Source organism: Phodopus roborovskii, unplaced genomic scaffold (genome assembly GCF_943737965.1).
Source record: "Phodopus roborovskii unplaced genomic scaffold, PHOROB, whole genome shotgun sequence".
NCBI lineage: Eukaryota > Metazoa > Chordata > Mammalia > Rodentia > Cricetidae > Phodopus > Phodopus roborovskii.
The window spans coordinates 3,179,109-3,206,938 of record NW_026125546.1 but is presented as its reverse complement, the minus strand read 5'-3'; the positions used below and the strand labels follow the sequence as shown (position 1 = coordinate 3,206,938).

The 27,830-nt window shown below is 42.0% G+C and overlaps 1 protein-coding gene across 1 annotated transcript in view; it reads right to left on the bottom strand.

Moving 5' to 3' along the window:
* Slc25a13 (solute carrier family 25 member 13) overlaps positions 1 to 27,830 on the bottom strand; it is a 176,690-nt gene that overhangs the window by 121,920 nt on the left and 26,940 nt on the right. The window contains exons 2-3 of the mRNA XM_051177139.1: positions 27,641 to 27,694; positions 17,124 to 17,266 (exon numbers count right to left, since the gene is read on the bottom strand). Of these exons, the coding sequence (XP_051033096.1) occupies positions 17,124 to 17,266; positions 27,641 to 27,694 (197 nt within the window). The remainder of the gene's footprint in view (positions 1 to 17,123; positions 17,267 to 27,640; positions 27,695 to 27,830) is intronic.

Genomic DNA, 27,830 nt, shown 5'->3' with positions numbered 1-27,830 from the left:
TAAACCAGGCTGGCCTCAAACTCACAGAGATCCACCTGCCTCTGCCTCCCAAGTCCTGGGATTAAAGGCATGGCCACCACCCGGCTCAGTAGTCTACTTTGAGTGGACCTTTCTACAAACAAACTGGTGGCAAAGGTAAATATATCTCTGAGCAAAACACAGTCAAGGAGTACGGAACCCAGTTGGATGGAGCTGTGGCCACGCCCCCTTAAATGGTTACTCAAGACAAGCTACAGTCTTAAATCAAATTAAAGCTGAACTACATCAATAATAATGACTGGGAAGGGTACTTCAACAACCTAAAAAACATCGAGAATAAAAAGTGAAATTTAAAAGTCATTTCTGTTTATAAAATTCTGATTAAGTAGTTATTTCTAGGTTCTCACCTTAACTTCACAATAAAGAAAAAAATGACTTACACTCTATCCCTAAGTCTTATAAAGATTAGAATTTTATTATAAGAACAAAATTTGCATAAAAGTTAGCAAAAGTATGGCCTCCCCAAAATGAACTTTTTATATAAATTTATGTTCTGTTGTAGAAAGAATCTCAACAAAATGTTATGAAAATCACCCTGTTACATACAACAGGAGCCACCCTTGGCCTGTAGATGTTCACTAAAATCTCCATAAGAGTTTATTATGACCGTGTCACCTTGGGTCTGTTCAAGTCAGGAACTGTCTCTGTCCATCTGATGATGTGTGCTCCATCCTACCCGGCACTACCAACCTCCGCAATTGTTAGCAAGTCCTCTTTCTAAAGACCTCACAACACCATCACACGTTCCTATGGCTGCAACTACAGTGGGGAGCAGCAGGAATGGCAGCCTTTGCAAAGCAAAGTAGGGCTCCAAGCCTCTCAAGACTTTCTCTAGACAGGACTATTGCAGAAGAGAAAGCTCAGCTTTGTTTCCTTCCTCAAGTTTGTGACTATTCGCGTCCTGTCTTCAACAATAAATGAATAAATAAACAAACAAAGAAGCAAACACCGATGCTGGCAAACCCAAGATCAGAAATCTTGAATTGCATTTTTAGCCAGCCCTCAGATTCTCTCGAAGCTTGGCCAGTTTGTTCCTGAAGTGAAAAATCGGTAATTCTGGTGAATCTAAAAATGGATTCTAAATTATCCTGAAACATGGTGAGTATCTGCACAGACGGGACATCGCTGCATTTACTTAACTCTTCTGTAGAAGGCAGGAACTAACACATGCTGCAGATGAAGATCAGAAGAGGTGTGCCGGTGAAGGTTAAGACTGAACACCTTCCATGTGCTACCAAGTCCGGCAGGGGTGCTGCGAGCAGGGCAGGAGTCTTGAAAAGAGAACTGGACTTCAGAGGACCTAAGTGGACTGAAGCCATGAAAGTACGAAAGTATTGAGTATGTAAAATGTGACACAGGAAATGGAAAATCTGACAGTATTAGTGAAAACCGAAGAGATGCGGAAGATCCAGAAAAGGAGCCTGAGATGGTGCAAACAGCTAGATTGAAGGGAAAGCGGGTGAACGTGGTGTGCCCGGAGTACAGACAGAAAGTACTGCAAGAAGGTGTGAAGGAGCAACTGTGCCAACGAGGACTAATATTATCATTGGAGACTGCCGTGCTGACTTAACAAGGGCAAATTCAGGCCAGCAGCGAGAGAAACCTGAGTAGAGCAGCTGAAGAATGAACAAGCAGAGAAATTAGGTGCAAGGTCCAGAACAGACACCTCTTGAGATGAGGGTTACAGAAGGAGAAGCAAGGTGGCGGGCAATGGGTAGAAGCAGCAAAGGCTGCTTGCTCTTCATGTGGAAGAAAGGCTATGGGGATCATGGAGAAGGGTCCCAAAAATAAGATGCGGAAGATTATGGACACAGCAGGAACTGGGAAAGAAATTGAGGAACACTATTCTTGTGTCGACTGTGATGGAAGCTAACTGAACTCTTTCACAGATGTCAGGCCCCTGGGTGGAAACATAAAGCACCCCCATGGCAAGATGTAACACCATTTCCTCAGTGACAAAACAGGCTCAGAGTCATTTGCCTAAGGTTTCACAAGTTTTAGGAGAAGAGGCTACAGAAACTTACAGAGACAGTTGACCTGAACAAGGAGGAGCTAATGAGCTGAGCACCCAGAATGATAGCTTTTGGTGTCATTGGACCAGCATTGGACCAACTCAGACCCCCTATAAGCATGGGTCTCAGTTAGAAGGCCTGGGCAGTCTAACGGACCTCTGACAGTGGAACCAGGATGTATCCCCTGGTGCATGAAAGGACTTTGGGAGTACATTCCCCATGGAGGGATAGATACTCCCTTAACCTAGAGGCAGGAGGGAGGGCCTTGTCCCTACACACCAAATGACTTGACAGATTTTGTTGATCCCTCCTGGAAGGCATCACCCTCCGTGGGGGGGGGGGGGGATGGGAGGGTAGTGGGGGGGCATAGAAAGGAAGGAGAGAGGGAGGGAGGGAGAGAGGGAGGGAGAGGGGAACTGGGATCGATATATAAAATAAGGAAAAAAATAATCATTATAGAAAAATGTAAACCAAAATAAAATGTTTCTTGTTATCTTGATTAAAAAAATAAATTTGGTCAATGAAAAACAAACAAACAAAAAGAGTTCAGTGTTCCTTTCATTATACAATGCTTTTCCCATGAGAAAGATCCATTGTGCCTGATGGCAGGAGTTATCAGAAGGGATGTGGTGTGTGTGTGTGTGCATGTGTGTGTGTGCGTGTGTGTGGGTATGCTCACATATATATGTACATATGTATGCACATGTATATAGGTTATTATAATAAGTCAGAAACATGACACCAAAAGGAGTTTGGTGAACAAACAGGGGCACATAGGAGCCATTTGGAAGAGCAGTTAGTACAAGTCATTGCTGTCCAGTTCTAACAACTGTTTATTTTATGTCAACTTGATTAGGATACAGGGAGCCAAGATGAAACACTGCTTTGCCATATGTCAATGAGGGGATTTTTTAATGACAAGATTAGCATTTTCCTAGGTGGACTTGCTCCCCAATATTGTGGGCATTATCCAATCATGATAGAACATGGGCCTGATAGAACAAACACTTGAGAACAAAAGAGAAGATTGTGCTCTCTTAGCTGAGCACTTGAGATGGAACATGGACTCACCAAGATTGAGAGCTAGTCCGTGAGTGTGTGTGTGTAAGCATATACATATGCACATCTGCATTCATACATTTGTGTGCAGTGTTCACACATGGGTAAAAGTCAGAAGATATCGTATGTCCTCCTCAATTCTTCTCTAAAAACAAAAACGAAAAGTTTTTTTGAGACAGGGTCTCTCACTAACCTGGAGCTTATTGACTGAGCTAGATGGGTGGCCAGCAAGGTGAGAACCCTTGTCTCTCTTTCCATCATTGGGATTTCAGGCACACAGCATCCAGTTTTTATGTGGGCACTGGGACTTCATACTCACTCAGGACCTCAGGCTTGTGTGGCCAGCACTCTGCTGACCACATCATTTCCCCAGCCCTAGTGCTGGGTGCTATTCCAACTGCTCACAGGCTCTTTCAGGTGACTGGCTTCAGAAGGTAAGCTAGCACAAGACCACCGCATTCCTCAGTCTCCAGTGTGCCTTTAGGAGACCTGTAAGTACTGACTCTTTCCTTGGAGAACCTAACATATATGTACACATGCATATAAGCACTGTCTCTGGTGTGTGTATGTGTGTGTGTGTGTGTGTGTGTGTGGTGCGTGTATGTATGTATATGTGTGTGGTGTGTATATGTGTATGTGTATGATATGTGTATATCTATGTGTGTGTGGTATGGCACATTATGGGGTGTGTGTATATATGTATATATATGTATGTATGTATGTATGTATGTGTGTGTGGTGGCAGGGTGTGGGGTATATGTATATATGTGTGTGGTGTGGCAGGGTATGGGGTATATGTATATATGTGTGTGTGTGGTGTGTCAGTGTGTGGTGTATATGTGTATGTGTGGTATGGGTTGTATAATTGTTGTGTGGGTGGTATGTGTGTATTGTGTGGTTTAGGGGAGGTGGGAGGTATGGTTGGTGTGTGTGTGTGTGTGTGTGTGTGAGAGAGAGAGAGAGAGAGAGAGAGAGAGAGAGATGCATGTATGCTGTGTGTAGAGAGGAGAGAGGGACAGAGATTACTAATTAGCTGTCTGTTACATATGAATAAGAAGCCAACATGAACATGAATATTAATATCAATTCACTTATTGAGGAAGAAAACTATTTTGTGGATAGAGAAAGACTGAATGAAGAGAAGGAGCACCTCCAGAGACGAAGGTACACAGGCTTCCCCACAAACCTCCCTCCTATCTTACAGTCTGGACTTTGGAAACATATGTTTTACATATGCAAAAGGAAAAAAAGAAAACAGGAAAAGCAATGCCTAAAAATTAAAAAACAAACTGAAACAAATGAACCTAACTTTCTATCAAGTCAGTGGGAAAAAAAAAAAATCACACAGAGCAAATGAATTACCTCAAATACTCTAGAATGCAATATTTTAACCATATTTCATGGAATACAGTCTACACATAAACATCTGAAAAGAAATCTTAATCTTCATCCAATTGTTAGAAACAATATAGGTGTTGTTACTTTGAACATCTACATAATACAAATGCAATTATGTGAAGGTTGCAGGCAACTAGGATTTTCAGTAAGACAGAAAACCTAAGAAATAAAAATACTTAGAATTTAATTGCATCAGTTTAATTTACCTGTGAGTTGGAAATATTAGTCTGAACTGGAAACTCACTCCCACCAACTTACTGAAAAGGTCGTAAGTCATTCAAAGGTAATCGCAACCCACTTCCCAGAAAAGGGATATACTCCTGAAACCCCAACCCTTGGGAGGCCAAGACAGGAGGAAGATCTTTCAACTCTTGCCTTTTTTCACCTAAATCTGGTGACCCTAAAACTTTAATATCAGATTGCAATTCAAGTCTTATTCTCAACAGCATTACTAAAACCCAATGTGCACAGTGCATTCTGAGAAGTGACTGTGACAATTACCAAAGTGGAAGTTAATAAGCACTACATCCCCCAATGGCTTTTTCTCTTTCCTGATGCTCTAGCACAGAGCCATCTATAAACAGATGAAGTGCACTTCCTCACAGTGATGGACCAAGGCACTGTCATCTGGTAAGGGCTTCTTGCCCATCTAAATATACCAGAAACCATCACACCAATGAGGAGAAGGTCGGTCTTTCAATTTCATAAAGAGCACCTTCCCGTGCTAGCATCAACTCCAGAGAGCTCCCTGCTTCAAAAGCCCACCTCTCAATGCTGTTGCCTTAGGGATGCATTTCCAACAGGAGCCTTGAGGACCCATGCAAATCAGAGTGGTTTCACTTCAGGAGTTCCTCCCAGTTTCAGTGAAGATTGCTTTAACTAAAGCAATCAGCACATCCCATTCTTATACTAACACTGGCAGAGAAACGGATTTGTGATTAGCTTTGTAGAACAGTGGTTACATTGTGTCCTGGATAAATAAGGATCTGGGAAAACAGACTGATGGATGTTTATTCAGGGAGAAATCACAACAGAAACAGATGACCACCAGCAGGTTCCCGTCCCATCCCAAGGATGCCTCCAGATGCTATCTGTCTCTGACCAAGAAGCAAAAGAGGGCCTTCAGGGGTCCCTGAACCCTGACCTAGTTCTCCCAGGTCACATCTGCACCTATCCCCACCCCAATGGGCGTGGTCAGTGCAACAGGTTCAGGTGGGGTGAATATCTTGCTACAACATTCAATTTCCTTTCTTTTAAAATTTTGTATTGAGATTGAAATGTGTAAGGTCCAGCAGAATATTCACAACACTTGGCACCCTTCCTGGCTTCTAAGGCCTCCTGGCACTCAGTTCCCGTTCCGCCCATCTTTGTAGATGCTAGGCTGGCATTTTCTCCAACTCCACTCCTTTCTTACTCCAAAGTGTTTAATATACTCACCTCTCTAATCAAAACAGCTGCAATGTGTTATTGAGTCTCTGACTCTCAGGTGCTTCACACATCAAGGCCCTCCATGTACATCAACTTCTCTTTTGCTAGGGCCTCTTCCCCACCCCACTTTCAGCCAATCACTCCATGGTCAGAAATAGGCTTTCTGCATTACCAGTAACTCCTTATTCTCCGTTTCTGTTTCTTGCTTTGGGACCACTGTCTCTGAGTCTTCCCGCTCTCGTCTTTTCAATAGCTTCCATCCACACTGAACAATACAATTCTATAAGCTTACAAACCTTTTTGCATCACGTCGCATTGCCCTGACACCACCATCCTTTCTTTTCCCCTCACAGAAAAAAGAAAATCTAACTGGGAATGCCGCTCAGTGATAGAATGTTTGTCCAGCTCCTATAAGACTCTGTTCAAATGCCCAACACTAGCCCACCTCCCCCAACAAACAGAAAATAAATATGCACTATATTATAATTGTTCTCTGTGTGTCCCATACCTGTATGGTCTGGCTCCCACTCTAGATTCTTTTTTTGGGGGGGGGGGGGGGACAAGGTTTCTCTGTAGCTTTGGAGCCTGCCCAGGAACTCACTGTGTAGACCTTGAACTCTGAGATCTACCTGTCTCTACCTCCTGGGTGCTGGGATTATAAAGGCACGCGCCACCACCCAGCTACTCTAGATTTGTAATGGCGGAGGCCTCAACCCCTGCTACATCTAATCATTCCATGCCGGTGCTGGAGCAGCTATAATTTAAAGAAACTACACCTGTGTTTTTTGAAGGTGGAATGCTTCCCATAGGTCTGTGTATTTGAACACTTGATCGCCAGATGGTGGTGCTATTCTGGAAGGTCATGGAACCTTTGGGATTGTGGACCAACTGCCAAGCTTAAGAGAGTCACTTGCCAAGCACTGAAGGTGGCATCCACTTCTGATCTTTTTCTGGGTGCTGATCCATCACCTTCTGAACAAGCTGTGCCTTGAACTCCAGCCACCACAGATGGTACCACCACAGAGATGGCAAATAGACACTCCTGAAACATAAACCAAAATAAACCCCTCCTCCTTGAAGCTGCTTCTGTCCCAGTGATGAAAAAAGGCAGCTAACAAACACATACACTAACTGGTCCTAGGTCCAGTTGTATGATAGTGCCCAGGTGGCCCTCAGATGGGTTCTGCCCAGTCTTGCTGATCCCTCTTCCACCCATCCTAGTCAAGATGGCTCTAGTGTAGCATTCTCTCTGTAAACAGACAATACTTCAATCTACACCTCCACTCATCTATTCCAGAGAGAGAGAAAAATCAATGAAGTCACAAGTAACCTTTCTAAATCTCACCACCATGTCTACGGTCCTGCACTGTAATCTCTACTTTCTTTTCCATTTTTTTCCCTAGCTCAAAACCATCAAATCCCTGGGCCCAAGGACACCTTAGCATCTACAATTTGCTTGGATCCCAGAAGGCTTTTATTTATATGGATTACATCTACCATACTATTATAAATCAAAACTGAGAAGTTTTGGGTGTGTGTATTAATTAATTAAAGAAGGAATCTATGTCCTGCAATGGTAGCACACACCTTTAATTCCAGCCAGAGGCAGGTGAATCTCTTTAAGTTCAAGGCCAGCCTGGTCTACAGAGTGAGTTCCCGGACAGCCAGGGTTATACAGAGAAACCCTATCCTGAAAATAAAAAGAAAGAGAAAAATAAAACAAAAATGAGAAAGGGAAGAAGAAATCTATTCCATCAGTGGTTCTCAACCTTCCTAATGCTGTGACCCTTTAATACAGTCCTCTTGCTGTGATGACCCCAATCATAAAATTATTTTCATTGCTACTTCATAACTGTGATTTCTGCTAGTTGTGAATTAATGTGTGTCTGTGTTTTCCAATGGTGACCCCCTGTGAAAGGGTCATTCAAACCCAAAGGGGTTTCGGCCCACAGGTTGACAACCACTGTATTACATGATAATATAAATATTTGTTTGAAAAATATCTATGTTTTTAAACAAAGGAATTAATGAAAAAGCACATTTAATTCTGAAAATTCTTTTGATATCGCAGCAGAAAGCCACTGCCTTCAGTTTGTGGGGACCTGCTCTTCTAGCTGAAGAACATACAAAGGACTATACAGATTAGTAATGAAAACGGGAAGTAGTGTTTTAATGGCCCCTTCAGAAAACTGGGGTGTCATCCTTCGCTGTAACACCAGTACCAACGCCTACAAGCAGAGGTTTCTTAGGGATTCGTGGCAGCATGGAAGTTGTGTGGACCGTTCCCACTGTTACCTCGACACTCAGTGTTGTCCCACTTGAGTAGATGCTTTATCCATCTGGGATTCTTTTACAGCGGTTGTCAACTGAAAATACTGTCCCGCTAAGATACACAGATCTTCTAAACCTTGGGGACATTTCATTACCACATCTAAAAGGCTACTTTCATTAATGTTGTTACCAGTAATATTAAGAAAGTCTTTGATATCTGGAAGTTGTCACATAAAAAAATTTATCCTAAAAAAAAAAAATAATAAAATTCATTCTTGGGGGGAAAATATTAATCCAGCTATTAACTCAAAACCGATTGCTTTCCCTCGAGCATCAAATTACAGAAAGGATAAGTGTAATTGAGTTTTTATGAGTGCTTCCCCACTTAGTCACTCAGTGATGTTCAGGAAAAGTCAGTAACTTCCATACTTCATGAGCATTCTGAAGTGAAAATACTGTTGTTGCTGGGAAGAAGAGAATGACAGCTTGCTGCCTTGGCATCTGCCTTTCTCCATCCAGACTGCTATAACAAAACCATGAACAACAGACATGCCTGGCTCACAATTCCGGGAGATCAAGGGACGCCAGTAGATTTAGTGTCTGGTGGAGACTTGTTCCACACAGACAGTACCTTCTATGTTTCCCCAGATGGTAGGAGGCGTGAACAGGTTCCTTCAAGTCTCCCTTACAAGATCGCTAACCCCGTCCAGGAGGCATAGCCCATGTAACCACTTCCCCAAAGCCCCACCTCATAGGTCCGTAGCTTCGGAGTCAGGTTTCAGCATGAATCTGGGGACACCAACATTTGTTGGTAAAGTCGCAACTTCACCGCCCTCAGTCTTAGAGACACCTGCCCAGCATCAGATATGTAAGAAGCATGTGCTACACACTTCCACATCTGTACAGGAACAGCTCTCACCTCCTGGACTCCTGAAAAGATCATTGGGTTTCCAGGGATCCACTAGCCACGCTTGTTCTAGAATTCTCCAAGTTCTTACAAGAAGCCAATGTCCTAGTCAGACCAAAGTGTCTTGGCTTCCCTACCTACATGATGGATTTGTTTCACGCTCCAGAGTCCTGTCCACCAGAATGCCTTCTGTTAGCTTGTGTAAAAGAGCCTCTTGTGACCCCGGTCCCCTTTCCCCTCTAGCTATGGTTATTTCTTACCTGCCTTTTAGCAAAACTCTCCCAAAGAGAGCTTGAGCGAGCAGGAGAAGGAGAAAAAAGGGGGGGGGGGGTGCTGTAGGTACATATGAATGAGATGTGAAATCAGTACCTAGTCATTAATCAACTCTTTCTGGAATTAAAAAGAAAAATAAGACCCTGACATTCCTAAAGATTTTCAAATGCATCAGCAACATAATACCAACCTTTTTAAAAATCCTTTTTAATTTACTCCTTGTAGACAGCGTCTAGCCACCACATTGCATGCACCCCCTATGATTTCAGACATCAAATATTAAACATGGAGTGAGTAATGCAAAAAGAAAGGGGGTTAATCAGGCATCCACAGAAAGAGAAAGAAAATAACACTGATTCAATGAGAGCTGTTAATGAGGCCTTTTGTTTTGGGAGATTAATTTGGGAGTCTGATGACTACGAAGAACATTTAAGCTCCTCGATTTGACTGGTGATTATTATCAAGGTTTTTTTTTTTTTTTTTTTTTTTTTTTTTTAATTAAAGAGATGCCTTTGCTTAATTCTCTAGATTACGAATTTTAGGTGTTTACCTGAAATGCATGTCCACCGTCAGTGTGGAAAACTTTCCTCATTAGCGGACAGAAAGGCCTCCTCTACCCTACTGGATGGGGACTGCACTCCACAAATGATGAGCAGTTCAGCCTGTGAACAGCTGATGTTTAAATACATTACCCTAATACTCTTTAAGCACTGCCAATTGTAAACCTCATTAACTCCCAGCATGTGGCTAAGGCCTGGATTTCTTCACTATAGCCTCACACAGTGAAAACAGGTATATAAAAATGATTTTATCATCAATGCTATTACATCCTCCTTCACCCTGGGAAGGATTTAAAAGGCTGTATTTTCTTTACTAAGAAGGAAGCAATGAACATGGAAAAAGCAGACCATACTCACTTTACACAAGCCACATGTCTAAAAACCCCCATTTTCTACTTTTCTCTGGCACCCCTACATTGCTGGGGCAGCAGCCCTGTCCCAGTACTGAGTATTTGTTCTCTGAACAGAAAGAATTTGTTCCCGTGTGTTGATGATGATACACTCTGCTCCATAAAACAGGGTGGGGGCTGACAAGGAGATAGCCTGTTCCTTTCAGCCCATCACTGACAACAGGGTATCTATCTGACATTCCCCAAGTCTGTTCTCACAGAACACATCTTCTCAGAGTGCAAAGGGTTCTTTACTGAGGGTGGAAAGCAAGGACAGGTGGCCTTCTGGGTCCATGCGCCCTAAATCTAAACATTTAGCCAACATTATAGCTAGAAACCTATCAGAAACAGAAATGCATCTGTACTGAACAGGCACTTTCTTGTCATTAAACAGTATGAGAAACTTTTCTTAAACAATATGAGAAAAATTATCCGCTTAGCGTCATTGTGTTAGCTGTTATCATCTAACGATGATTTAAAGGACAGTGGAAACACGATAGGTTATTTGCAAGAACCACAGCACTTTATAAAAGGTACCTGAACATGGGTAGACCTTGGCATGATCCTTTGAGGGTCCTGAAACCAATCTGCCATGACCATCAAGGGACAACATCTATGGAAAAGATATGTGCAATCCTAGCAAGCCAATGAGATATTCCAGCCACTGAAGCCCCCAGGCAGACAGGGCTAAAAGACACATCAGAAACCATACATGTTGTTCTTTTGTTTTGCTATCGCCTATGAAACACAAACATGAGACTCAGCGCTCACGTGGAGTTTATTGGTAGAGAGTGGGGGGGGGGAGGGGATAGCTGGCGACCAACCAAAAGCAGGAGAGAGAGAGAGGAAGAGCGGAAGAGGAAGAACAAGAGAGGAAGAACAAGAGAGAGGTACACTTGGCGCTTGCTTTAAAAGGGAAACATGCGCATGTGTAACTGAGTCCCCTGCGCAGGTAACTCATGAGCATCCAGGTAAGTCGTGATGTAGAGATGACATAGCCATGAGTGGCCTGACCATCATCAGGGGGCGGGGTCAGCAGACTGCTGGTTTCCAACAATACATATTCAACAGCTGGTAGAACATTCACATTGCTTAGTTACATGGTTTTGTAAGGGGGTCTGGGCCCTGAGAAATCCTGAAACCCATCTCTTCTCCCTCCTCAGATATAAGGCAAGCCCCCAAAACCAGAGGCTTCCAGCCCCAGGCATTCAAAATCTCTTTTCATCTCCCTCCTTCAGAAATTGATTAAATCCATCCTTAAATCGATTAAGACAGTAGAACAAAGGAGAATCTAAACACAACAAAGAATATCAATAGGGATTATGCTGCCCCACAGGAAACCATGCGAACTTCCTGAATCAAAACAGCCTTGGGTGGCTCTTCACTGCTTGAGGTAAACAATCTTATCCTCATCCTTCAGTATGAGTCCTGACAGGGTCTAGACGCAGCCTATTTCTTCCATCAAGCTCTGCAGATATGCTAGACTCACAGCTCAGCATTCAGGGTCTCTTTGGGGGCCTGTTCCTTCTGCCCCAAATGTTCTGTGCTCTGTTCCTGACCAAAACTCCTATGTCCCACACATTACTGGTGGGACATCCTCCCTGAATCTCAGTGGAAATGAATCTTCTATTTACTGTCCCTCATAGCATGTCTCTCATCCAAGGCGCTTCCTTGTAGTATAACAAATAGTGCCTGCCTGGATCTCTCTTAGAAAGACCCTGATGGGACTGGACGGTTGTTCGGTGGTTGAGAGCACTGGTTGCTCTTGCAGAAGTCTGTGGTTTAATTCACACAGAGTCTGGACACTGTATGCTATTGTGTTATCTTTGTATCGTTTGACTGCTGAGGAAATAACAACTGTTAAAAGAAAAGCTGCTGGATTAACCCAATTTATATATTTTAAAAATGTTTTGACTTCAAAATTTAAGTCTAAGGACAGGTTACCGGGGGAAAGAATTTCTATATTTGTTTCCACAGAAAATGAAAAGCTATGGATTCCTTCCAGACTAACATGGTTTGATCAAGCAAGACACCCCTCCCCGAAACAGTGTTTCAGGTAACCCAACAAACAAAACAGCTGGGACAAGGTAGCCTTGCAGACCACTACAGCCAGGATTTCTTCATCTTCTTAGGATCCCCATGACAGCGCCCCCTACCAGCAGGAAGCAGTTTGGAAAGAATGGCATACAAATTCCCAAATAATGTTTATAAATGTTTGTTTTCATTTAAATAGGGTTGGTTATAAATGGTTAATGATCACAACCAATCTCTTTTTAAAAGTAAAAGGGGGATTATGGTATAGAAATAAATGCTTAGTCTTGGAATGGAATTTTATTTATTGATACAAATTTAAGATCAATTTTGATAAGTATATTTCTCTTGTTTAGGTATTGTGTTTATATAGCTCATTTAAAAATGTAATGTATAATTTAGTACAGATTATAGATAGTTACCTATGATAGCAAAACTTATAGTTAAGTTAGTTAGGTTTTCTAGATCTACAGAGATATATTTCAAATGAACAGGCATTCTTCAAACCTTTCAAAGACCTACAGAATATGGCATTTAAAATGGTTTAGGTAGGGGTTTTCTTAACAGTGAGGCACAACTGTTCCTGGCAACACCACCTGTGTCAGAAAGGAAGATGGACATCGAAGAAACTCATTATGGAGTTTAATTTCAATACTACAAGACTAGCCATTTGGGCAAAATACTGCTCTTGCCTAGACTGTTTGACTTTATGCTGTATAAACTGGACATGCAGGACCCACAGAAAAGTGACTGCTGAACTTGAAAAACAAAATGTAACAGTCCCAAAGGGTTCCTGCTTTATGAAAGAGTCTGCCAGACATTCTGCAGGACACAGAAAAAAGTAACTGACAAACTGCCAATACAGGTGTACAATTTAAAGTTTCATGCTTTGCTGAGGAATATGCCAAACACAAAATGGCCTACAGACTGAAGATGGAACATTACAGAAGAAATTCGTGTGACTGACCAGGTAGCGAGATGTCTCTGTCATTTCTAGAGTTTAAATATTATCCTTCTTTGGTCTTGGATGGAGTTGAAGACAGATAGTTATGGTTATAGTTTTCCTTAGTTAGAATTAAAGATAAGTTACATATAAGACTTTAGAATCACAAAGATAGAATAGAGGATAAAAATATTTTCTTTAATTTTTGATAATGCAAATGGACCAAATATTGTAATTATAGTTCTTGTTTAATAACTGTTTTTGTTATATATAGTTTTACTATGTTAAAGTTAAAACCCTTCTTTTTATTTAGACAGAAAAGAGGAGATGATGGGAGATGTCACTCTGTAATATGTTTTTCATATTGGTTAATGAATAAAGCACTGTTGGCAAATAGGAAGGCAAGACAGGCGGCACTAGAAGACAAGGAGGATTCTGGGAGATATAGGAGGAGAGTCAAGATGTAGGGGCTTGAGAGAAGAAGTCTGGACCCTCTCTCTGGTAAGATAAGATCACGTGGAAACACTTAGGTTAATAGAAATGGGTTAATATTTAAGACAGAGCTAGCCAATAAGAAACGCTAGTAACTGGCCAATAGCTTTATAATTAATACAGCATCTCGGTGTGTTATTTGGGGCTGATACGGCTGTGGGACCAGGCTGGCAGGAAAACTGCTCGTAACAGTTCCTAGCACTTTTGGAAGATCTGTTGCCCTCTTCTCACTTCTTGGCACTATGACCAAGCATGAATATGGTGCGCATGCATATAAAACTATATCTAAAACCCTTTTTTAAAAGACTCCAATGACGGAATTGGCCCACAGGGATAGTGCAGGGAAATCACTTCATGTCAGTTCACATGTATTTGCTTGTATTTCTCAGACTAACTTCACACATTGATTAAGCCCATCATTACAAGCTTAAACTGGGCCAGCAAGACTCTGACTCAAAAGCCAAAGCCAGCCAAACCCACCTGAGGCAGGCAAGCATAGGGCCTCTACCTAATTTGAAATATTAACAGCCTCCTCTTGTAATAGGGCATATGACAGATAGCTCCTCTCCACTCATTTACTGTGCATACACAGACCCTTTACTGAATAATGCACTTAGCAACTTCGGTGCCCCACCTGCATCAGACTTCTCAGGATAAAGGAATTAAGTTTCTCCTCCCATAGAAACAATCAAACTTGTTCAGTTTCTATTCAAATATAATCCCAATGTATTCGCACAAAAGAATGAGAGTTTGCTCCACCCTAGACTGGTTAAGGCAATATTCTGTCCTCAAGCAAACTTTTAGAATCCCCTATTTACCATCTTATGCCTATGCATGATTGGACATGCATATGATCAAAATCAGATGCATTATGGGAAGAGGACATTTGCAGTAGAAAAACGTGATGTAATCCATCAATTAAAATAGAGAGCCATGTTCACTACACCACTTAACAGCCCAATTCCTTCTCCTATTGAACCCCATAAAAGGAAGTCTCAAGCAACAATCAGGGCCCGTGTGCATCTTCGCTCTTGAAGACTGCTGCTCTCTTGGAAGTATATTCTGATCATTTTCACTGCTTTGCTTTACATAAAGTTCCTTTACTACTTTGCAATCTCTGTGAGTTTTTATTTAAATTCCTTGAATAAGGAACCAAAAACTTAAAAAGCACTTGGCTCACACCCGGACCACCAGCACCAAGCCAAGCAAACAGTCATACTTCAAGGCAGAAAGATGGCAAGTACAGTTCGGCAGGGTATGAAGATACACACTCCTACAATCCCAGCAGGTGGGAGGCTGAAGCAGGAGGACTGCCATGAGTTTAAGGACAACCTCAACTATAAAACAAAGCCATGTCAAAACAAGAACAGAGGATCTCTGAGATGGCAAACACGTGTTCTTCACACACACCATGAGTGCCAAACAAAGCCAAAGGGAGAAAAGATACTCCCAGCACCCAGGACTGACCAAGTCAGCAACTCATGAATCTCTAGCTTCGAAACAAGTGAGCTCCAGCAAGCTAGAGGTGTTATAATAAGGAGACTATGCTGACCACAGGCATTGACTCTGCTGTGGAGTTCAACCCCAAGTTAGACAGAGCCAGTTGCTACCAGGAGTCACTGCTTAGCAGATAGCTAGATCAGCCAAAAGGTATCATTGAGCCAAGAAAAGCATGTTTTTCATAGATAAAACTGGGCACTGACTAATAAAAATTCTTTAGAAGTAAAGGCTCTCTAACTGCCCCCCATTTAAAGAACTGCTACAGCCAATTACAACACAGAAAAAAGGTCAATGTGTTAAAGAAATGTCTGCCTTCCCATGCTCACTACAACATTAGTCAAAACAGCCAAGAAGAGCTGTCAACTCATGCATCTGTCAATGGATGAGTGAATTAAGAATGTGCTATAAACACCTAATGGAATAGTACTCAGCCTTAAAAAGGAAATTCTATCACATGTGACAATGTGGATGAACCTGAAAGACATAATATTTAGCTATGTTAAGAAAAATAAGCCAGGCATAGAAAAACAAAGGACATATTTCTCACCTATAAGCAAAATCTAAAAAAAAAAAAACATAAGAATCCATGAAAGCAGAGTAGAATGCTGATTACAAGAGGCTGGCGTGGTGAGAGGATGTAGTAAGGTGACATATTCAAAGAACAAAATATTTTCAAAGATAATCTTGGACAGGGTGGGGCTATGATTAACAAAAGTACAGGTATTCTTGAAAATTGCTAAGAAAGATTTAAATGTCTTGAATACAAAAACAAAATAAGCACTTAAGTGTAACAGATATGCTAACTAGAACGATTAGTCCATTCTACAATGAGTGTGTATTTCAAAGCATGTTGTATATGATAAATATTTTTGTCAATTAAAAATAAATGAAACAAACTTTAGAACAAATTGGAAGACTAAAAACAGCTGGAATATATTCTATTACAGTTCAGACACTCAAAAGTCCTAAATGAAGGTGTCAGCATGGCCAAACAGACATTCTAGGGAACTCCATCTTAGGTTCCTACAGGTTTGGGTGACTGTAAGTACTCCTGAGTGATGATGCCTCACTCAGACTTCAGCCTCTACAGTCATATGACACCAGGTCTTTAGGTCAAATCTCCCTCTCCCTCATCTTCAAAGACACTTGTGATGGAATTTAGATCCACCCAGATAACACAAGGTAACTTTTTCATCTCAACATGTTTAATTACACCAGTCCCCAAGATTCTTCCATTAAATAAGGCAACATTTACCAATTCCAGAGAAGACATGGAAGAAACATAGGGTAGTGGACAAGGCAGAAAGTGTCCTGCAAAGTGCCTGCTCAGGTCTATGCAATGGAGCCTCTACTCTAGCCAGGCAGAGGCTTGCTTCCTTGGCAACTTGGAATAATAAGATTTTTTTGTCTCCCCTTTCTACACCATTTAACCCCATGTGAAATTTTAAAGACACTTTGGACAAATGGAGAGATTATAGAAGGAAGAAGGTATGTCCAGAGAGTCATGCTGGAGTTTATAATTTCACAACTACCTTGAGATAGACAACATACATATGAATACACTTGTACATATTCACACCACCTCATCAGTTACAACAGAATCATGAAGCTATAAATACATCTTCCAAACATGGAATCAGCAACTCTGAAAGATTCTTGAAGGATTATTAAGAATATCATTTCTAAAACGATGGACGAGTAGGTAGAAAACCATTTTTGGAGCTACATAGGTTGAATACATTTATTGAGCTCTTTATTATTAAGCAAAAGAAAGCTGGCTTACACAGAAGACTTGAGGAAGACAATTAGAAGTACACATACCCATCTTTGGTCTGATCTACCACACCACTTAAGAGTTCCACAGTCTTCGGGTTGGGCTGGCTTTCTCCAAATATGTTCAAATACCGAGTGACAAAGTCATTGGGAGACATAAAAAATTCACCATTTTTTTCAATGCTTGCATACTGTTAAAAAAAAAAAAAAACAAAGAGGGGAAAGGGTAAGAAACATTATTTAATATATCTGATTCTTAAAAGCATATAATCATGTGTTCAATACTAAAAAGGCCACAACAAAAAATAAAGTCACATAGGTTAATACCATCTTCAAAAGGCAGTTATTACCCATCACTTCAAAGAAAGATTTGAAATAGTCAAATTTTACGCTCATCAGTAACTCTCACAGTGGGTTTTCTGCACTGGAGGGGACATTTGTCAATGTCTGATAACAATTTCAATTGTCATGACTTGGGGAACGGGAAAGCTACTTACTGACAAACATTAATGCCCTATGGGGTCTCATCTCACTGTGAAACCCAGGTGGCCTCAAACTCAGGTTCCAGACATGTACACCTAATGACATGTCGTTTCTAAAGTGACACCAATTGTGAAGTATTCAGTACTCTTTCAGGGAGGCTGTAGTGAAAAAGCAGCTCCTACACCTTGCATTCCTATGTAAGGAAAGCAAAGCTGAACTCAGTGCAGCTTAGCCAATCTGGAACCATCAAAGGGACCTCTAACTCTGGCTTTCCATTTTCACCAGTCAAATCTATTTTCTTTATTTTGTTCCAATAACTACATTATAGAAGTTTTGAGCTCCCACCTTCTTGATGAGTGTCCCAGATGGCTTAGGATCTGCCCAGTTCCTAAGTCCTGGACTGCTCAAATGACTCACTCAACTTCTAACAGACCCAGGTTCATCTTTCAACAAAAATCACGGAGGCTTACAGTCTCTGAGAATAGATGATAGACTGAGCTGAAGTGTGCAATTGCGATGCAGCCTCACAGAATCATCCATGATATTGCAAACAGATGTAAACTATTACCCCTATTAATGTACTCTTAGCATCACACAGGAACTCACTAGCACTGGAATCTCCTCCATGATGCTCTTCTAGGACTCACCCAGCTTAGGCAAGAGGGACCTGGCTGTGTCTTGTTCCTGGGGACACCCAGGTTGTGGGAAATACTGAGAAGAACCATGAGAATATGACATCCTTGTGGGGTAGAGGCAGATGTCCAGATTCCCAAGATAAAAGTGAAGGAAGAGGAGGGCAAGATACCTAAGAACAGGGCTTACTGGGTGATTGAACCACACTGGCAGCCAGGGTAATGGGGGGGGGCAGTAAAATGAGGTGCAGTAGCAGACTATGTAATCTTTCAGTCTTCGGCTGTGTCTGTTACCACCTGAAAGTTAACAGTTAATAAAGCTTTCTGAGCTCTGATGCTTCATCTGTAAAATGGGTATAATAATCTTACCTGCTCCATTTGGCTGATGCATGAAACAAATGAGGTAATAATGAAACACACCACGAACTACGCCAAGAACATAATAAGCACATGTATGTATGTATGTATGTATGTATGTATGTATGTATGTATGTGCCCATGCCACAGCACCCATGCAGAGACCAGAGGGAAACTTGTGGAAGTCAGAAATCTCCTTCCCACCATGTGGGTCTTGGGTTATCAGGGTTATTGGCAAGCACCTTTACCCAGTGGGTTTTTCCCCATTTCTGCTATTAAAAAGTATTTTCTTTGACCCTCTGTTTCACTGAGTGGCATCTGCTGCTGGCGCAGCATCAAGTTAGCGATGTAATGAAGACTTTCTTTTACCACCAGCTGCCCAGTCCTGGCCACCGCCTAAGGGAAGCCATGGGGAAATGGTAGGATACCATTTTTCAGTGTGCTCCACAGAGAGACAGTGCAAAAAAAAGAGACAGCCAGTGACGCCACCACCCTTCAGGAACTAGACTCCACTTTGGGGAAGGCTGAATAAAAGAAAGAATTTATTGTGATTTCCCCCCCCCAAAACGGGGACAAGCAAGCTTCAAATGGAAGGGGTATGTCACTGCTAATGATAGCAATCCTACGGTTTGGCCATACCAAGGTTTCCCTATGACAGTGATTAATTTAGTTTAAAACACAATTTAACTTTTCCCCTGCTGGTACACATTTAGATTATTTCCAGTTTGGGTTATTTTGAAAGAAAACTTAAGATAGCTATTCTCCTATATAACATTTGTACAAATTCCTGACTATTTTCAAAAACTCAACTCTGAAAAAAAAAAAGAAATTGCTGAGTTTAAAAAAAAAGAAATTGCTGAGTTAAAGGACAGGAACTTGCAGGCAGTTGTCATTTATTATCACACTGTTCTCCAGAAACGATTGTACCAATCTACTCTGCCACCAACAGCGAGTACATGCTCTCGCCCCCTTCCAGGGTCAGATTTGTTTCAAATACTATTCCAGTTTGACATTTTTATGTAATTGAGTCTAGAGGACTTTTTTCCCCTTTTGCAAATCCTTCTGTTACTTTTCTGACCTTAAAAAAGCTAGTGTTGTCTCATCTCAAGACAAGAATAAACACAGTTTCTCTCCTGGCTTTTGAGCAGATCTGCGTTTACCTTTTAAGCTTCAGCATATCAGAGCTTTGTTTCTGTGTGTGATCTGACATGAGGCTATTCCAACTCCAGCTTTTTCCACTCAGTCTATTGGTTGGTTGCTCCCGGCCCAAAAACCATGTCTCTCCCCTTCAGGGTTTTCATTAACAGATTATCATTTATGGTCACAGAAAAAACACGGAGAAGCAGGCTCCACCTGCAACTTCAATTCTGACAGGCCGGAATGGCTTCCTGAGGGGCAGTGTGCACGCTGTAGCTACCAAACACACCAGCAAGAATGAAGGATGGCCCTGGCAGCCCCGATCAGTGCGAGATGGTCCAAGACCATCCTTTCTTTTTGACCTCTCTGTCCTTGCAAGATAACAGTGACGCTTACTGACTACAACTGCAGGGAGGCTCTGTCAAGACAGGACTTTTAAGCTGTATTCTCATTGTTGTTTCTTCAAATTCCCAGACTGCTGCCTGGCATTTGAGAAGTATTTTCAAATGAATGAAAGGCTCAGAATGCTGTGTTACTTTTCTCCAGGAGCTTTTCTTAGCCTGATGATTATCCTTTGAATTTTCCCCAAATGACCTTTGCAGTCACTGTCAGCTTGTGAACCCTAAAAACACTCCTCACTGAAAATGCAAGATCAAACCATGTTCTGAAAACTGCTGGGCACTACTAACTGTGCCTAACATACATAACCATAGACTTATCAAGTCCAATCACAAGGAAATCTCCAAAAAAAATGTGTGTGTTATAACACCAAAAAGTTAAGATATTCACAGCAACTTGACTTATGGAAAAATTGCTAAAAAAGGAAAGAGAAATAAAAAAGGCCCACATGTCACCCAACAGTTGGAAACATAGTGATTGTCATACAGTCACACAATAAAATACAATAATGAGAATAAACTAACTCTACCTACCCAAGACAACACAGATAAGTCTATATGAAGTCAGTGTTGCAAGCAGAGCTCAGAGGAAGAGCATTAACCTGTCTAAGGCCTGAGCTCAACCCCCAGTGGTGCAAGAAATAACAAAGACAGACAAAATGCAGACCACATGACTACACTTTATGGTGGAAGGAAATAATGAACAAAACTAAGATGTCATGAGAGAAGTCAACCAACTACCTTCAGGGATGTGGGGACTGACTAGCACAGGGAGCAAGAAACTTCTGGGTGCTGGTTCATGGGCACACTCACACTGTTAGTAACCATGGAGATATGAGCTTATTATCTGTGCACCAGGCTCAGACCTCAATAGTTCACATTCCCACCTGGTATTTTTATTGCCTCATTTGTTTAGAGGTGATAGAGATCATCTCTTAAATATGATGACATGTTAATCTGGATACAGAATATAGTTTTATTCAGTTTAGAACAAGCAGGGATGACTCACTTTGGGGTTCAAGTAAATATGTCAAAGTCATCTCTTGGACTCATGGACATAGGCCAACCATGGTAAAAGCATATACCAGAGATGCTGACAAAGACAGCTTGGTTGTCCTTGAGGCAAGGAACAGAGGTCACCACCATGGGAAGAGACTCCTACAGCTGCCACATGGCTGCCATGTCTCTCCATGATTATGTCTAAGTGACCTGAAGCTTCCCTCTCTTCCAGTTTTTTGAGTGAAGTTGCTTGGGAAGGCTTTTATAATTCAAGTTATTTTGCATTTCTGTTAACACTGCACTGAAGGAGAATAGAGACAAAGGGACTCTGAGAGAAACCTATTCCTGTAGTGGCCACTCCACAAGGACAGGAGTCCTATCTGGCCTGCTCCTCATCAGCTATTTGATAAAAGCCTGTGAGTGACAACCTGGGTCAGAACCCTTATCATCCAGCCACCCGTGTTTGCCAGGAGTCACTCACATCCTGGGGCTGAAAGGCAAATTGTCCTTGACATCTCTAAGCCAGAGAAGCCCTGTGCTCACCAGGTCCTGTCACCTGCCAGTCTTTACCTTGATTCCCTATTCTAAGGATGGAATAAAACAAAACAGAGAATAACAATAATGATAAAAATGATAGTCGATATTGCCTGTTATCAGGAATTACTGATTTTTTTTTCAGTTGAGTCCATAATGTAAAAGGGAAACTGTGCTTGTTAAGTGAAGATATATATTATACCACCCAAGATGAACTATAATAAATGCTGAGCAAAGAAATAAGCTAATAAAGTATGTGTGAAAGTGTACAAACAAATGTGACAAATATCCATTTAGATTAAAGGCTAGTCATGTAGGTTTTGCTTGATAATTCTACTTCTGTTTAAAACTGTCACAATAAAAAGTTAAAGTCCAAGCACCCTAGAGCTCTCATTTGAAGATACTGCTATTTGTTAAAAATGAAAAAATTAAATAACATACAATTCTCCCACTAACCGGAAAAGGGGGTGCATTTTCAAAAATGATAGTCTAAATTGCTAACAGAAATGAGGGAAAATGTGCTTCCACACTCCAGCTCAAAACATGAGGCAGAGTTCAGCACTCAGCACCATGAAAATGGGTGGGAGAACTCCTATTCCTTGAGTGTTGCTATGATGCTCATGAGAGGTGGCAACTAAACAGAAAATTATAGAGAATGGCTAAAAAAATAGGAATACCATAAATTTAAAACTTATACAGAAACAGCGATACTCAAAGGTGTTCATTCGCGTTATACTGGGACAGGTGGGGATATGTAAGGCAGCATTTTTTTTTCTCCTGTTACGAAAACAACAGAAAGAGGGAGAAAAAGAGGGGGAGGGAGAGAGTGGGGAGGGGAAGGGAGAGAGAGACTTGTATCTATGTTGAGATACAAAGTCACTTTTCTTTATCCGTCAGCCTTCTTGTCAGCCTTCTTCTAGATGTTCAACAGTGATATAAAAACTGGCTGCAAGAAAAAAGTTCCTCAAAGAGAAACTAAATGGCTTTCCAAGTTTTCCTACAAACATTTCCCAGTGTTTCATTTCCCAGCCGAATCCTAAAATTCCACATGCAGCGGCTGGAGAGATGGCTCATTGGTTAACACCGGCTGTTCTTCCAGAGGACCTGGGTTCAATTCCCAGCACCCACATGGCAGCTCACAACTGTCTGTAACTCCAGGTCTAAGAGACCCAACACCCTCACACAGACACACATGCAGGCAAAACAGCAATGAACAATTTTTTTTTTTTTTTTTTAAATTCCACTGTCACCGTGTGGTGCACCCTCTTCTCCTGTGCCCCTGTCCTACTCATTGTCCGTCTTAGTAATCACTCTAGACTCCTATTCCTGTAGATGACAAATCTTATCCATTCCACTGTCTGGAGCGTCCCCGCCCCCATTCTGTGACTGGTGCTTCTGTGCACTCAAGACATAGTCACAGTAGTCACATTCACCCAGCCAGGCCCCTCCCACCAGGCTGGGCATGGTGACCCACGCCTTTAATCCCAACTCTTGGGAGGCAAAAAAAGCAGGCAGATCTGTGGGTTCGAGGTTACCCTGGTCTACAGAGTGAATTCCAGGACAGCCAGGCAATGCAGAGACTCTCAAAACAAACAAAAAAGACCAATCACTTTCATCAAATATTCCTTCAAAGTATCGCTGACTAGCTAGCTCATTACCCCACAGCTCCTGCAAGTGAGAGCTAATGAAAGATCTCCAAAAGGACCATCTCAAGGTTGGCCATCTCATGGCCACCAAACTACCCCAAGCCCAAGCCCATCCTCCCTATGCTTGAACTACTCAGGGAACTTTCAATGCCTTCCACCCACTTACTGTCATGGTGGGCTTGTAATGATCTCTGCCCCCAACCCTGCTGGCTCCCACGCCCTGTAATTCATAGCACCCTCCCTGATAGTCATATTTTAAAAACTTTTTAATGAAAAACAAAATTGCAGAGTAAACAAGTTCAACCAGAGAGGTTTTCTCCTAAACCATCTCCAGGCCTCCCTCTACATGGTCTTCTCCCAAAGCCCCAGGACCCTGTCATGCTCTCCTCACCAGCCTCTCCCCTCCACACACTAAACGCTTGGAGTATGCTTAAAGTCTCTTTACCTGCTGTGTGTGCCTGCAAAGCAGCCCTGCACTAAATCTGAGCTCCTTGAGACAGCTGTTTCCGTGTTCCTCTTTTGCCCACCCCCTCCTAACAGAGCATCACAGCACTTGATTTCAATCACAAATCTCAAGTCAACATGAAGCTACAGCAAATATGCTATGCAGAAAATCTTCACAATACTGAGGCTGAAACCAAAATCAATTGCCTGGAGTCCAGCCTCCACATCCAGATAAAACTTTGGCTCTGACTTTCCCCCAAGAACAGCCTTCAAAGTGAATGTTTTAACCCCGCATACTGTAAAGGAAGTATTCTCAACCATTCTCTAACCATTGCCCAAAACTGGACCACCAAAGTTATGGTTGTTCACGCTGCTTCCTTTGTCTGGAACCAACTTCACACCCTTCTCTAGCTGATAAACACCTACACATTCCCAAGTCCAGCTCAAACCTTCTTTCTGCACTTTTGATGACCCTCCATAGGGAGATGTATTTGGTATCACATAATCTCCCAGCAAATTAATGCTGTGTCATAGTTACCAACGGCATCTGTTTTCTTACACATTCAAAGTGAAATATTTAAGGACAGGAGTTGTGATTTATGCACCCTTATTAAGATGCACAGCATCTAGCAGACAACCTCAAAGCTGGGTGAACAAATGAGACTGTGCCTCGCTCCTCTCAAAAACACACAGTAAAAACAGAAAAGGTGTGCACTTCTGTCCTCTGGAAGCCAACTGTCTTTCTCCATCTGCTCAGCACCATGATTTTCTCTCATCTCTAGGGCTGCCAGCTTCCCTGTCACGCAGACATCTACTGTCCAAGGCTCAGAGGAGGCTATCGCGGTAAATAAGGATCAGGATAAACAAATAGGCCGAATAGATGTTTATTCAGGGAGAAATAACTTACAACCTAGACAGATGAACACCAGGAAATTCAACCCGATCCTCTCCTGTCCGAGTCACGCCAGAAAGAGAGCACCTTCCTGGCACTCTCCGACCTCCTTCCACAGGTCACTTCCGCCCATGGCTCCACCCCCCAATGGGCGTGGTCAGTGCTACAGAAGGACTATCTCACTACAGGAGGCTCCTTTCCCTGCCTCCCAAGCTATAGCAGAATCCTTCCTTCTGCCTAGCTCAACAGAGACTGCTAAGAGAAATCAAGTCAGAAAAACTCATGAACAGGAAAACAGAATAGCCAGGCTGGACCGACCCAGACTCCCTGAATGTGGGTTTTAGTTAGGAGGCCTGGGCAGTCTATGGGGCCTCTAGTAATGGATCAGTATTTATCCCTAGTATACGAATGGACTGTGGGAGCCCATTCCACATAGAGGGATATTCTCTCAGTCTAGACACACGGGGGGAGGCCTAGGCCCTGCCCCAAATGATATGACAGACTTTGAAGACTCCCCATGGAAGGCCTCATCCTCCCTGGGAAAAAAAAGGGGATGGGATGGGGGTTGGGAGGGGGACAGGGGAGGAGGGGAGGGTGAGGGAACTAGGACTGACATGAAAGCAACCTTGTTTCAGAATAGCCTGGTTTACAGACCTGCTCATCCCTACAGGTCCAGCCTGCCAGCCCCCATGGCGCCTCCTTCTCCTTTTACCCCTTCACCACAACCATCACCTACACTAGACAGTAAACAAGAGATCCTCAGCGTGCTGAGCCGAGGTGGATTTGTGTTGGTCCCACACTATCCAGGCCTGGTGAGGTCACCAGACCCTGTGCCAGATCCAAAATCCCTTCTACAGACTGCTGATTCCGTTTTCTTCGTGTTCCCACCTCCTCCCCCACATCACCTCAGTCTCTAAACCATGAAAAAGAGAAAAGAAAAACCTTCACTCAAAAGTCACATAGTCTCCTAGCTAGTGCCAAAGATCCCAAGCCCGGCTTTGAGGTCCATGTCTACACAGACATGCCACCAGCGGCTCTTCAGGGACTGGCACAGAGCTCCTACCCTCCCTTGGGATTTCCTTGCGCCAAGTGGAGCCATCTCTTCCACCCCTAGACATAGCTTAAGGAAGACATGAATCTCAAACATTTTCTTGATTTCCATCACTGGGGACCCTTTTCTACTGTACAATATTCTGTACTAGCCCTTCTTGGCTGAAAGAAAATTTAAAGAGGAAGAGATTTGAGTGGGGGTGGTGTTGTATAAGATGTGTGTGTAAACGCCACTTTCTTCCCTGCTCTGAAAATGTCCGTATTCAAGTTTTCTTTGCGGATCTTTGTGTTTCCTGCATTTGTTTTTATGATTTATTTTTTATGTCTGTGAGTTTATGTACGCATGTATGCAGGTGCCCTCAATGTCCCGAGAACATCATGTGCCATGGAACTAGTTAGAGGTAGTTTTAAGCTGCCTGGTAAGGGTGCTGGGAACTGAACCTGGGTACTCCGAAAGAGCAGGAAGCACTCCCAAGCCTCTTAACCACTGAGCTACCTCTTCAGCCCGTTTTCCCTGTGTTTGCATCATCTCAAGCATTTTACTGAGTAAATCTAAGCATGCTTGGCGGTACACACCAGTTAATTTATTGAATCTAATTTTTCCTAATTTTCATTATGAAAACATTCAAACATACAAAGTAGAGAAATAATAGTGGATTAACGCTTGTATTCCATTTGCTAATTTCAAATTTTTTTCACACTACTACCTATCTCCCCTTCCCACCAAAAGTGAGATTTTAAAGCAAATCTCTACTATCACACTGTCGTCTATAAATGCTTCAATGTACAACTAAAAAAGACTTCACTTTTGTTTTTTGAGACAGAGTCTCTGTGGTATAGAACTAGGTGCCCTAGAACTTGCTTTGTACACCAGGTTGGCCTCAAACTCACAGAGATCTGCCTGCCTCTGCCTCCTGAGTGCTTGTATTAAATGTGTGAGCCTCAATACAACCTCAAATATCCATCCAGTCCGTGCTCAACTTCCTTGCTGTTTCCTAGCACTCATCATGGTAGGCAAACATTCTTAGACTAAGCCACAATTCAAGTCCTCTTTTTTTTTAAAAAAATATGAACATATTTTTCTTGAAAAAATGAGGCCCATGTAATCACTTTTCTGCATCTTAGTCGGTACACATCAAGTTTCTGATTTGATGCTTTGACACCTCTTTCCATCCAGATAAAACCTTGGCTAGCTAGCACTTTCCCCAAGAACAGCCTTCGATGTGAACTCAAATGTTTTACCAGGTGTGATGCAAACTAAGCACCAACATCCTAACCATTCTCTAACCATTGCCTGAAATGGACCACACACCTGGCATACTCTGATTTGCCATGCTGTCTCTTCAATTTTTAGACTTGATCCACATATTTTGTTTTGATTGTCTTTACAAAACAGGTTTTTCTTTTTTTGACTATTTGAGCAACAACAAAACACAAAAAACAAACGAAGAAAAGATCTGAGACCCAAGAAAGACTTTTGGAGTACTAACTATTCATTGTCCAGAACCACAAAGTTGGGGGAAGAGATACAATGACTACAATGATGATGGCAATGATCAAAACAAAACCATGGCTTCTTCTACCATGGTAGGGAGGACAATCTTCTCTGGCATTATGAGAAATTACCAGGGTACTGAGATAGAACCTGAAACTTCCTAGGAGAAAAAGCACTACTATGAACCTTCAGAGACACGGCCCTCAAGAGGTAATGAGTCACATGATTCAACCCTCCAAGTCCTTTTCAGTGGAACTGTATGACATGAAAGAAACTAAAATATAAGCCATAGCTCCATCACTAGAATTCACCTACATGGTTTCCATATATTTTTTAAAAGCAGAATTATAAAGAATCCCTTTCATGAATCCTATATTAAGATACTTTGGGGAATGCTTTTAGGTTTTCAACAATGAAATAAAGAACTGTTTGAAATAATCTTCTAAAGTTATAGAACACAAACTAAACAAGAAACAAAATAGATTCCTTTATACTGACCTTCAAAAATATTGTTTTAAGCTCAGCTGGATCTGCTCTCTTGGTTAAAGCCACCTATAAATAAACATAAAAATGTTTATGTTATTAGAACAAAGCTGAGAAATCAAGCTAGCAGGAGGGAAAATAAACTTTGGGTTAGAAATTAGTAGATTTCATTTTTGTATTTAAAGTACCAAATTGCGCCAGTGTA